At 46.9% G+C, this 13,226-nt stretch overlaps 1 protein-coding gene across 10 annotated transcripts in view; it reads right to left on the bottom strand.

Moving 5' to 3' along the window:
* The window catches only part of DYSF (dysferlin), a 794,684-nt gene that overhangs the window by 363,791 nt on the left and 417,667 nt on the right, over positions 1-13,226 (bottom strand). For all 10 annotated transcript variants that reach the window (XM_069205583.1, XM_069205587.1, XM_069205579.1 and 7 more), the window contains one exon: positions 11,597-11,703. In XM_069205583.1, the coding sequence (XP_069061684.1) occupies positions 11,597-11,703 (107 nt within the window). The remainder of the gene's footprint in view (positions 1-11,596; positions 11,704-13,226) is intronic.

Below are 13,226 nucleotides of genomic sequence, written 5' to 3'. Positions count from 1 at the left end.
CAAACTTGGACTGAAGAGTCACTGGACTGTGGGAGTCACTTGGACAGAGTTGCTGGATTCAAGGGACCTCGCTCATCGTGCTGAGAGGAGACCCAAGGTACCGGTGATGCAGTTCTTTGGTGCCTGCGGTTGCAGGGGGACGATTCCGTCGACCCACGGGAGATTTCTTCGGAGCTTCTAGTGCAGAGAGGAGGCAGACTACCCCCACAGCATGCACCACCAGGAAAACAGTCGAGAAGGCGGCAGGATCAGCGTTACAGAGTTGCAGTAGTCGTCTTCGCTACTATGTTGCAGTTTTGCAGGCTTCCAGCGCGGTCAGCAGTCAATTCCTTGGCAGAAGGTGAAGAGAGAGATGCAGAGGAACTCGGATGAGCTCTTGCATTCGTTATCTAAGGAATCCCAAGAGACAGAGACCCTAAATAGCCAGAAAAGAGGGTTTGGCTACCTAGGAGAGAGGATAGGCTAGCAACACCTGAAGGAGCCTATCAGACGGAGTCTCTGACGTCACCTGATGGCACTGGCCACTCAGAGCAGTCCAGTGTGCCAGCAGCACCTCTGTTTCCAAGATGGCAGAGGTCTGGAGCACACTGGAGGAGCTCTGGGCACCTCCCAGGGGAGGTACAGGTCAGGGGAGTGGTCACTCCCCTTCCCTTTGTCCAGTTTCGCGCCAGAGCAGGGCTAAGGGGTCCCTGAACCGGTGTAGACTGGCTTATGCAGAAATGGGCACCATGTGTGCCCATGAAAGCATTTCCAGAGGCTGGGGGAGGCTACTCCTCCCCTGCCTTCACACCATTTTCCAAAGGGAGAGGGTGTAACACCCTCTCTCAGAGGAAGTCCTTTGTTCTGCCATCCTGGGCCAGGCCTGGCTGGACACCAGGAGGGCAGAAGCCTGTCTGAGGGGTTGGCAGCAGCAGCAGCTGCAGTGAAACCCCGGGAAAGGCAGTTTGGCAGTACCAGGGTCTGTGCTACAGACCACTGGGATCATGGGAGTGTGCCAACTATGCCAGGATGGCATAGAGGGGGCAATTCCATGATCATAGACATATTACATGGCCATATTCGGAGTTACCATTGTGAAGCTACATATAGGTAGTGACCTATATGTAGTGCACGCGTGTAATGGTGTCCCCGCACTCACAAAGTCCGGGGAATTGGCCCTGAACAATGTGGGGGCACCTTGGCTAGTGCCAGGGTGCCCTCACACTAAGTAACTTAGCACCCAACCTTTACCAGGTAAAGGTTAGACATATAGGTGACTTATAAGTTACTTAAGTGCAGTGTAAAATGGCTGTGAAATAACGTGGACGTTATTTCACTCAGGCTGCAGTGGCAGGCCTGTGTAAGAATAGTCAGAGCTCCCTATGGGTGGCAAAAGAAATGATGCAGCCCATAGGGATCTCCTGGAACCCCAATACCCTGGGTACCTCAGTACCATATACTAGGGAATTATAAGGATGTTCCAGTAAGCCAATGTAAATTGGTAAAATTGGTCACTAGCCTGTTAGTGACAATTTGAAAGAAATGAGAGAGCATAACCACTGAGGTTCTGATTAGCAGAGCCTCAGTCAGACAGTTAGTCATAACACAGGTAACACATTCAGGCAAACTTATGAGCACTGGGGCCCTGACTAGCAGGGTCCCAGTGACACATACAACTAAAACAACATATATACAGTGAAAAATGGGGGTAACATGCCAGGCAAGATGGTACTTTCCTACACAACCCCCCCCCAAACGAAGGACAATAAGACTAGCCATGACCTGATGAGTCTTCATTGTCTAAGTGGAAATATCTGGAGAGTCCATCTGCATTGGAGTGGCTACTCCCAGGTCTATGTTCCACTGTATAGTCCATTCCCTGTAGGGATATGGACCACCTCAATAATTTAGGATTTTCACCTTTCATTTGTTTTAGCCAAAGTAGAGGTTTGTGGTCTGTCTGAACAATTAAGTGAGTGCCAAACAAGTATGGCCTCAACTTCTTCAGTGCCCAGACCACAGCAAACGCCTCCCTCTCAATGGCAGACCAACACTTTTCTCTAGGGGTCAACCTCCTACTAATAAAAGCAACAGGTTGATCCTGGCCCTCAGAATTAAGTTGTGATAGGACTGCCCCTACTCCTAATTCAGATGCATCAGTCTGGACATAGAATATTTTAGAGTAACAAGGGCTTTTCAGGACAGGTGCAGAGCACATGGCCTGCTTCAGCTTCTCAAAAGCTTTCTGACAGCTAGCTGTCCACAATACCTTTTTAGGCATCTTTTTGGATGGGAGGTCATTAAGAGGGGCTGCAATGGAGCCATAGTTCTTAATGAACCTCCTGTAATACCCAGTGAGGCCTAGGAAGGCTCTCACTTGAGTCTGAGTAGTAGGGGGAACCCAATCTATAATAGTTTGGATTTTCCCCTGAAGTGGTGCAATCTGTTCCCCACCAACAAGGTGTCCCAGATAAACCACCTTCCCCTGCCCGGCACTTTGAAGCCTTGATAGTGAGGCCTGCCTTTTGCAGGGCCTCTAAAACTTTCCATAGGTGGACCAGGTGATCATCCCAACTGGAGCTAAAGACAGCTATATCGTCCAAATATGCTGCACTAAAAGCTTCCAGCCCTTGCAGGACTGTGTTCACCAACCTCTGAAAAGTGGCAGGTGCATTTTTCAATCCAAAAGGCATTACTGTGAATTGGTAATGGCCTCCAATGGTTGAAAATGCAGTTTTAGGTTTAGCATCTTCTGATAATTTGATCTGCCAATACCCTGCAGTCAAATCAAAAGTGCTTAGATACTTGGCAGATGCCAGTGTATCTATGAGCTCATCAGCCCTGGGTAGAGGGTGAGCATCCGTTTTGGTTACCTGGTTGAGACTTCTGTAGTCTACACAAAACCGCATTTCCTTCTTTCCATCTTTGGAATGAGGTTTTGGTACAAGTACCACAGGAGAAGCCCATGGACTTTCAGAGTGCTCAACCACTCCCAGTTCTAACATTTTCTGCACCTCTTGCTTTATGCAGTCTCTGACATGGTCAGGCTGCCTATAGATCTTACTTTTGACAGGCAAGCTGTCTCCAGTATCTATAGTGTGCTCACACCAAGAAGTGGTACCTGGCACAGTAGAGAAGAGTTCAGAAAACTGACCCAGGAGATTTATGCAATGGTCTTTCTGCTCAGCAGTAAGACAATCAGCCAAAACTACACCTTCCACAAGAGCATCTTGTTCTGTGGAAGAGAAGAGATCAGGTAGAGGATCACTGTCTTCTTCCTGTCCCTCATCAGTTGCCATGAGCAGGGTGAGATCAGCCCTGTCATAGTAGGGTTTAAGGCGATTGACATGGAGCACCCTAAGGGGACTCCTGGCAGTGCCTAAGTCAACTAAGTAGGTGACTTCACCCTTTTTCTCAACAATTGTGTGGGGTCCACTCCATTTATCTTGGAGTGCTCTTGGGGCCACAGGCTCCAAGACCCACACTTTCTGTCCTGGTTTGTACTGAACCAAAACAGCCTTCTGGTCATGCCATTGCTTTTGGAGCTCTTGGCTGGCCTGAAGGTTTTTACTGGCCTTTTTCATGTACTCAGCCATCCTTGATCTGAGGCCAAGTACATAATCCACAATATCTTGCTTTGGAGCTTTTAAAGGTTGTTCCCAACCCTCCTTGACAAGTGTTAGTGGACCCCTAACAGGGTGTCCAAAGAGGAGTTCAAAGGGGCTGAAGCCCACTCCTTTCTGGGGTACCTCCCTGTAGACAAAAAGGAGGCATGGTAAAAGGATATCCCATCTCCTGCGGAGTTTTTCAGGGAGTCCCATAATCATGCCTTTGAGAGTTTTGTTAAATCTCTCCACCAGTCCATTTGTTTGTGGATGATAGGGTGTAGTGAACTTGTAAGTCACACCACACTCCTTCCACATGGCCTTTAAGTAAGCAGACATGAAATTGCTTCCTCTGTCTGATACTACTTCCTTTGGGAAGCCCACCCTAGAAAATATTCCCAGGAGGGCCTTTGCCACTGCAGGTGCTGTAGTGGTCCTTAAAGGAATTGCTTCAGGATATCTTGTGGCATGGTCCACTACCACCAAGATAAACCTATTGCCTGAAGCAGTAGGAGGGTCAAGGGGGCCAACTATGTCAACCCCTACCCTTTCAAAGGGAACCCCAACCACAGGCAGTGGAATAAGGGGTGCCTTTGGGGTGCCACCTGTCTTGCCACTGGCTTGATAGGTTTCACAGGACTTACAAAACTCTTTTGTGTCCTCAGACATTCTAGGCCAATGAAACAAGGGAACAAGCCTGTCCCAAGTTTTCATTTGTCCCAGATGTCCAGCTAGGGGAATGTCGTGGGCTAGAGTTAGGAGGAACTTTCTGTACTCCTGAGGAATCACTAACCTCCTGGCAGTTCCAGGTTTAGGATCCCTTGCTTCAGTGTACAAGAGGTTGTCCTCCCAGTAAACTCTGTGAGAGTCACTGACATCCCCATTAGCTTGTTTGACAGCTTGCTGTCTTAGACCCTCTAGTGTGGGACAGGTTTCCTGTGCCACACTCAGCTCCTCCCTGGCAGGCCCCCCTTCACCCAAAAGCTCAGCAGTGTCTGCTTCTAGCTCCTCTGGTGTAGGTTCTGCACAGGGTGGAAATTCTTCTTCCTCAGAAGTAGAATCCACTGTAGAGGGAGGGATAGTAGGAAGTGCTTTACTTCTACTAGCCCTAGCTTTAGGGAGCACTTGGTCCATTGTTCCAGGATCCAAGTTTCCCTGTCCTTTTTGCTTTTTGGCCTGAGCCCTGGTTAAAGCAAAAATATGCCCTAGGATGCCCAGCATTGCTGCATGGGCCTCCAACTCCACATCTGACCAAGCTGATGTCTCCAAATCATTTCCTAGTAGACAGTCTACAGGTAAATCTGAGGCTATCACAACTTTCTTTGGACCAGTAACCCCCCCCCCAGTTGAGATTTACAACAGCCATGGGGTGGCTAAGTGTGTTGTTGTGAGCATCGGTTACTTGGTACTGGTGACCAAGTAGGTGTTGTTCAGGGTGGACCAGTTTCTCTATCACCATTGTGACACTGGCACCTGTGTCCCTGTAGGCCTGAACCTCAACACCATTTATTAGGGGTAGTTGCTTGTACTTATCCATGTTAAGGGGACAAGCAACCAAGGTGGCTAAATCAATAGCCCCCTCAGAGACTAACACAGCCTCTGTGGTCTCCCTAATCGGACCAACCCCAACTAAGTTACCAAAAGTGAGCCCAGCTACTCCCTTGGATTGGCTATTAGTAGGTTTGCTCCCACCACCACTGCTATTAGTAGGGACACTAGGTGTAGCAGTAGGGGTTGTAGTAGTAGGAGGCTTGGTGCTTTTCTTTGGACAACTGGGATCTGTTGTCCAATGGCCTTTTATTTTACATAAATAGCACCATGGTTTCTTTTCTTTGTTTTGATTAGAAGAGGATTTGGGCCCACCACCCCCACCAGAGTGTTTTTGTGGGCCTGATGAAGACTCATTTTTAGATTTGTCCCCATCCTTGTCAGAAGACTTACCATCCTTCTTTTTGTTGCCATCTTTGTCACCCCCTGTATGAACTTTTCTGTTCACCCTTGTTCTGACCCATTTGTCTGCCTTCTTTCCCAATTCTTGGGGAGAGGTCAGATCAGAGTCCACCAGGTACTGGTGCAACAAATCAGACACACAATTATTAAGAATATGCCCTCTCAGGATCAAGTTATACAGGCTGTCATAATCAGTAACTTTACTGCCATGTAACCACCCCTCCAAGGCCTTCACTGAATGGTCAATGAAATCAACCCAGTCTTGTGAAGACTCCTTTCTGGTCTCTCTGAACTTTATCCTGTATTGTTCAGTGGTTAAGCCATAACCATCCAGGAGTGCATTCTTAAGAACTGTAAAATTATTGGCATCACTTTCTTTCACAGTAAGGAGCCTATCCCTACCTTTTCCACTAAATGATAGCCATAGGATAGCAGCCCACTGCCTTTGAGGGACATCCTGTACAACACAAGCCCTCTCAAGTGCAGCAAACCACGTGTTAATGTCATACCCCTCCTTATAAGGGGGAACTATCTTGTGCAGATTCCTAGAATCATGCTCTTTTGCAGGATGACTATTGGGAATACTGCTGCTGCCACCATGGGTTTCTAAACCCAATTTCTGTCTCTCCTTCTTTACTTCTAAGGACTGTCTATCCAAATCCAGCTGTTGCTTCTTGAGCTTCAGTCTGGTTTGTTCCACTCTCAATCTATTGAGCTCCCTTTCTAACAATCTGTCATCAGGGTGGGTGGGAGGGACATGTCTAGAAACAGAAGTATGGTGAGAATGGACAGAAGGAGACCTATCCCTTATAGAAGGCACCCTAACAGCTTGGTTAACAGAAACACCACTTCTACTGTGGTGAGAAATAATACTCTTGCTATGATGTGAGATAACACTATCTGTATGGTGTACCTCTACATCAGTACCAACTATGCTAGACTGTCTAGTAATGGGCAGGCTAGAAAGTTTCTTTCATGAATCTTTTCCTAGGGGAGTCCCTGGATCAGATTGGGAACCATTGGCTACTTTTTCAACAGATGGGGCCCTTCTGGCCTTATCTTGTTCTCTAAGCATGTTAAGCAATAATTCCAAGGAAGGATTCTTCCCTACACTCAAACCTCTTTCTATGCAGAGACTCCTTGCTCTTTTCCAGCTAAGGTGATCATATGCAAGTTTGGACAGATCAACATTTTGGCCTGTGCCAGACATTTTAGAAAGAGTTAAAGTGATAGAAAAAGGATAAAAAGTTTGTCAGAACTTTTTTAAAAAGACAGAAAAAAAAACTTTTTAGACTTTTAAGAAAGTTTAGAGGTACTTTTCAGCACTTTAGAAAAGAGGTGAGAAAAGAAATGCAAAACTTTTTGGTTAGGTGTACATACACTGAACTTGTTTTGTATATTTTTCTCTTATGAAAAGTACAATGACAAGAGTGGTAAGTAGTCTCAAAACACTTATCCCACCGCTGCACAACCAATGTAGGAGGCTGGACTGGCTTGTAGTGAGTACCTAGGGGTACTTGCACCTTGCACCAGGCCCAGTTATCCCTTATTAGTGTATAGGGTGTCTAGCAGCATAGGCTGATAGATAATGGTAGCTTAGCAGAGCAGTTAGGCTGAACTAGGAGACGAGTGAAGCTCCTACAGTACCACTTAGTGTCATATGCACAAAATCATAAGAAAACACAATACACAGATATACTAAAAATAAAGGTACTTTATTTTTATGACAATATGCCAAAAGTATCTCAGTGAGTACCCTCAGTATGAGGATAGCAAATATACACAAGATATATGTACACAATACCAAAATATGCAGTAATAGTATTAGAAAACAGTGCAAACAATGTATAGTTACAATAGGATGCAATGGGGACACATAAGGATAGGGGCAACACAAACCATATACTCCAAAAGTGGAATGCGAACCACGAATGGACCCCAAACCTATGTGACCTTGTAGAGGGTCGCTGGGACTATTAGAAAATAGTAAGGGTTAGAAAAATAGCCCACCCCAAGACCCTGAAAAGTGAGTGCAAAGTGCACTAAAGTTCCCCAAAGGACATAGAAGTCGTGATAGGGGAATTCTGCAGGAAAGACACAAACCAGCAATGCAGCAACAATGGATTTCCAGTCGAGGGTACCTGTGGAACAAGGGGACCAAGTCCAAAAGTCACAAGCAAGTCGGAGATGGGCAGATGCCCAGGAAATGCCAGCTGTGGGTGCAAAGATGCTGCTACTGGACAGTAGAAGCTTAGGTTTCTGCAGGAACAACAAGGGCTAGAGACTTCCCCTTTGGAGGACGGATCCTTCACGCCGTGGAGAGTCGTGCAGAAGTATTTTCCCGCCGAAAGACCGCCAACAAGCCTTGCTAGCTGCAAATCGTGCGGTTAGGGTTTTTGGATGCTGCTGTGGCCCAGGAGGGACCAGGATGTCGCCAATTGCGTCAGGTGACAGAGGGGGCGTCGAGCAAGACAAGGAGCCCTCTCAGCAGCAGGCAGCACCAGCAGAAGTGCCAGAAACAGGCACTACGAGGATGCGTAAAACGGTGCTCACCCGAAGTCGCACAAAGGAGTCCCACGTCGCCGGAGAACAACTTAGGAGGTCGTGCAATGCAGGTTAGAGTGCCGTGGACCCAGGCTGGACTGTGCACAAAGGATTTCCGCCGGAAGTGCACGGACGCCGGAGTAGCTGCAAAAGTCGCTGTTCCCAGCAATGCAGTCTGGCGTGGGGAGGCAAGGACTTACATCCACCAAACTTGGACTGAAGAGTCACTGGACTGTGGGAGTCACTTGGACAGAGTTGCTGGATTCAAGGGACCTCGCTCGTCGTGCTGAGAGGAGACCCAAGGTACCGGTGATGCAGTTCTTTGGTGCCTGCGGTTGCAGGGGGACGATTCCGTCGACCCACGGGAGATTTCTTCGGAGCTTCTAGTGCAGAGAGGAGGCAGACTACCCCCACAGCATGCACCACCAGGAAAACAGTCGAGAAGGCGGCAGGATCAGCGTTACAGAGTTGCAGTAGTTGTCTTCGCTACTATGTTGCAGTTTTGCAGGCTTCCAGCGTGGTCAGCAGTCGATTCCTTGGCAGAAGGTGAAGAGAGAGATGCAGAGGAACTCGGATGAGCTCTTGCATTCGTTATCTAAGGAATCCCAAGAGACAGAGACCCTAAATAGCCAGAAAAGAGGGTTTGGCTACCTAGGAGAGAGGATAGGCTAGCAACACCTGAAGGAGCCTATCAGACGGAGTCTCTGACGTCACCTGATGGCACTGGCCACTCAGAGCAGTCCAGTGTGCCAGCAGCACCTCTGTTTCCAAGATGGCAGAGGTCTGGAGCACACTGGAGGAGCTCTGGGCACCTCCCAGGGGAGGTACAGGTCAGGGGAGTGGTCACTCCCCTTCCCTTTGTCCAGTTTCGCGCCGGAGCAGGGCTAAGGGGTCCCTGAACCGGTGTAGACTGGCTTATGCGGAAATGGGCACCATGTGTGCCCATGAAAGCATTTCCGGAGGCTGGGGGAGGCTACTCCTCCCCTGCCTTCACACCATTTTCCAAAGGGAGAGGGTGTAACACCCTCTCTCAGAGGAAGTCCTTTGTTCTGCCATCCTGGGCCAGGCCTGGCCGGACCCCAGGAGGGCAGAAGCCTGTCTGAGGGGTTGGCAGCAGCAGCAGCTGCAGTGAAACCCCGGGAAAGGCAGTTTGGCAGTACCAGGGTCTGTGCTACAGACCACTGGGATCATGGGAGTGTGCCAACTATGCCAGGATGGCATAGAGGGGGCAATTCCATGATCATAGACATATTACATGGCCATATTCGGAGTTACCATTGTGAAGCTACATATAGGTAGTGACCTATATGTAGTGCACGCGTGTAATGGTGTCCCCGCACTCACAAAGTCTGGGGAATTGGCCCTGAACAATGTGGGGGCACCTTGGCTAGTGCCAGGGTGCCCTCACACTAAGTAACTTAGCACCCAACCTTTACCAGGTAAAGGTTAGACATATAGGTGACTTATAAGTTACTTAAGTGCAGTGTAAGATGGCTGTGAAATAACGTGGACGTTATTTCACTCAGGCTGCAGTGGCAGGCCTGTGTAAGAATTGTCAGAGCTCCCTATGGGTGGCAAAAGAAATGCTGCAGCCCATAGGGATCTCCTGGAACCCCAATACCCTGGGTACCTCAGTACCATATACTAGGGAATTATAAGGGTGTTCCAGTAAGCCAATGTAAATTGGTAAAATTGGTCACTAGCCTGTTAGTGACAATTTGAAAGAAATGAGAGAGCATAACCACTGAGGTTCTGATTAGCAGAGCCTCAGTGAGACAGTTAGTCATAACACAGGTAACACATTCAGGCACACTTATGAGCACTGGGGCCCTGGCTGGCAGGGTCCCAGTGACACATACAACTAAAACAACATATATACAGTGAAAAATGGGGGTAACATGCCAGGCAAGATGGTACTTTCCTACAAGAGCCCAGTGTGCATGTGTGTTTGGCTGGCCCGAGACAGACGGCCAAACAAACATGCGCACTGAGGGGGAATGCTGTGCTCGTCAAAGCCCTATGGCCCCACCCCTTTTACTATAAAACGTAGTTTATTATCATTTTATAGTGAGAGTTTTGCAGCTGCTGCTGCTGGTGGGGGACGACGCTCCTCTGCCACAGTGGAGGAGCTGCCCCTGACTGCTTCTCAATGGAGGCTTGGAGGATGCAGAACAGACACAGGACAGTCACCTGGGGTGTCTGATGATAGACTGAGACACACAGTGCAGAGTTTGAGACAAAAAGTACACGATTAAAACTAGGATTCACCCCAACAGAAGGGTGCGGTCAGGCCCTTGGCATGCAGATGTTTTGAGGCTGGTTTTGTGCTAAAGAAACATCCCTAATATCTATAAATTAATAAATCAATCAAAATCCATCCACCTGAGCAAAATTACAAGAGGTGTTACTGTTTTTCAGGCTATGGTCATACAAACATTGTCTTCATATTGAAAGTCCCTCCACTGTAATTGTTCTACAAAGTGAGGAATTTCGTGGCAATGGGATTATCAAACAATATTTCCTCTCCCTTCTCATGTCACTATAGTAGATCTGCATTTCCATATAAAGTGAAGGCTATTTCTTCTATTACGCCACGTTTGCGTAGGTTATGGGGCGAAGATGGCCTGCGATGCAAAGGCAGTCTAGACTGCAAGTACATCAGTGTTGCTGTTGGCTCTGCTTTGCATCGTGCGACCCCCCAGGCTCCTGCAACAAGACGATCTGGGACGCGGCCCTTAGGTGCACAACAAGTGCTGTTCATAAGTTTGAATGTTGTTAAAAAAAATTAAAAGGTGTATGCAAGGGGATGACAAACTGCTTGACAACCTCTTTTTTGAGTAAATCACAGTATTTTTCCCTGGTTACATAATTTATGGTTGATTCAAAAACAAATGTTTAAAAGATTTGCACACTGGTGGAGTGGGGCTGGTGTTTGTCCCTCCACCTGTACATGTATCTTTAAAAAAAATAAGAGGCGCCTAGAATATTTTCAATCTGTTTCTTGGCTGAAATATCAACATGATATACTCTTATGTGTTTACTTTTGTTGTGTTTCCGTAAGGAACGTTTTTTGTCGTATTATTTGTCATAGAAACCCATCTAAATGTAACTTTTCACTTTGTTTTTCCAGATATACTGTTTTACACCCACAATGTAAGAGTCCAGGGTCTGATTTAAATCTTGGCGGATGACTTACTCTGTCATATGGAATTTATTTTTCGGCGGGCAGGATATCCGTCACCGTTGTGAAGGAGTAACTCATCGGCCAAGATCTCAATCAGGCCCGGAGTTTTATTCACTGGAGAATCGTTACATACATCTTTTGTGAATGATTGATAGCGAGGGGTACTTTCAGACTTTATATCTCATTTACTCAACTTTGTTTTTTCGGGTAAATACTCATCAAACTGAATGCTATAATCAGTCCTTTTTTCCTAATGGAGAACCCTTAGTCATAATTACCAGTTTTTGTAACAAACTCAAGGCCACAAGAGCCACGCGCACATCTGGAAATGTACCTGCAGCCAATGATGACGTCATCAATCAACTGGGACACCAGGAAGTCCAGGTCATCGGGCGAGCACTTTGCTTTCACTGCTACGTGGACTTGACTGAGGTTCTCTTCCTGGAAAAGGTAAGATGAAGACAAGAGGAGGTCAGGTTATTGCCCATCAGCTCCCATTTAGTTCAGCTAACCTGGTTGTAAATAGTTACACCTGAACAAACGCCGTATTGTCTCTTTTTCCACACTATAGCTCACGCCAACCTCAATCAACCTAATATTTTGGAAGGAGAATGAAAACACAAGGCACAAAATTCTCAAAGTCTCCTTTTCCAGCCATCACAAAATATAGGGCCAGATGTGCCAAAGGTTTTTACCCATTCTATGTCTATGGGAAAATGTGTTCGTACATATGGCCCATAGTTCTCAACACATTGGCTAATTTCCACATCAAGGTGACACATTAAGGTATTACAAACCTTGAACCCACTGCAGTCCACACACATGCTATTACAAGTACGGATATAACAAATTAACCTCCGATTACAATTAACATATATAACAATCAATTACATAAATTAGGGAATTACACTAAGGGGAATAATAACCTATCAAAATTAAGGATCAGTCCCACTTACAAATCGCAAAGTACATGTTTCAGCCCACACTTTTCCCCTATTACAAAATGAAAAAAGTTTGGTAAACTTGAAGCCCTTGACATTTTGCATAATGCAAGTTATGGCAGATACACTGCCGCCACGCCAAGTTTCTACTGCCCCCCAAACTCCAGACTGTATGAGTGACTGACACTACTTCGTGAATTCTCTTGGCCTAGACGACCTACAATACCCAGGGCTGGCTTTTGGGCTTGGTGTTTTTCGGTGCCCTCCCCATGACCTCCTCCTCGGATTCCCTCACTACCACCTGGCAAAGGTGTCCCTCTGTCATATACATTTCATTTGTTTTAAAGCTCTGCTAAAGACTGGTTTTACTAACCCACTCAGCTACCCACATAAAATACAGATCTGTTATTTGCAGCAAGCATATTAACCCTATATGCTCCTTTATGGCATCAAAACTGCCACTAGACATAACTCCACCTCTCTCTCTCTAGCAGGAACATTAATCACAAGAGTTACTTTGACATTTGTATTGCTGCCTGAAAGCTGGACGCACAAGGAACTCTGCAGCAGGTGCTTTTAAATAGTAAGTTATTGGTAAACACAGCACCTCCCCTCCACCTCCCCCGGTCAGTGCCCCCTCTACAGGTCAGTGCCTAGTGCAGCCACACTGCCCTAAATCCAGCTATGACAGTACCCACCTATTTTTGAAAATAAAGGCTCGGCCTGATCACTTTAAAGGAGGTTGAAAATGGAAATTGCACTGGTTTCTGGCATGGTCGTAGTAGGTCTGGCAGTGCTGAATTTGCAAATAAAAATGTGCCGGTGCCCAAAGCTCTCCTTTGAAACACACGCTGCTGCAATTAAAAGTGCCAGCACGGAATACTCAGGCAGCGTAATCCTGACGCCATCTCAGTCTCTTTAATCCATTTACAGCCACTCCCTGCCCCTTCAGCGCACTCTTGCAGCTTTCTGCAGTCTCCCTTTTGATTTTCTCTTCCTTCGTCTTTCCCATATGCGTCTTTT

This window comes from Pleurodeles waltl, chromosome 1_2 (assembly GCF_031143425.1).
Source record: "Pleurodeles waltl isolate 20211129_DDA chromosome 1_2, aPleWal1.hap1.20221129, whole genome shotgun sequence".
Classification (NCBI taxonomy): Eukaryota; Metazoa; Chordata; class Amphibia; order Caudata; family Salamandridae; genus Pleurodeles; species Pleurodeles waltl.
This window is presented reverse-complemented; position numbering and strand designations above follow the sequence as displayed.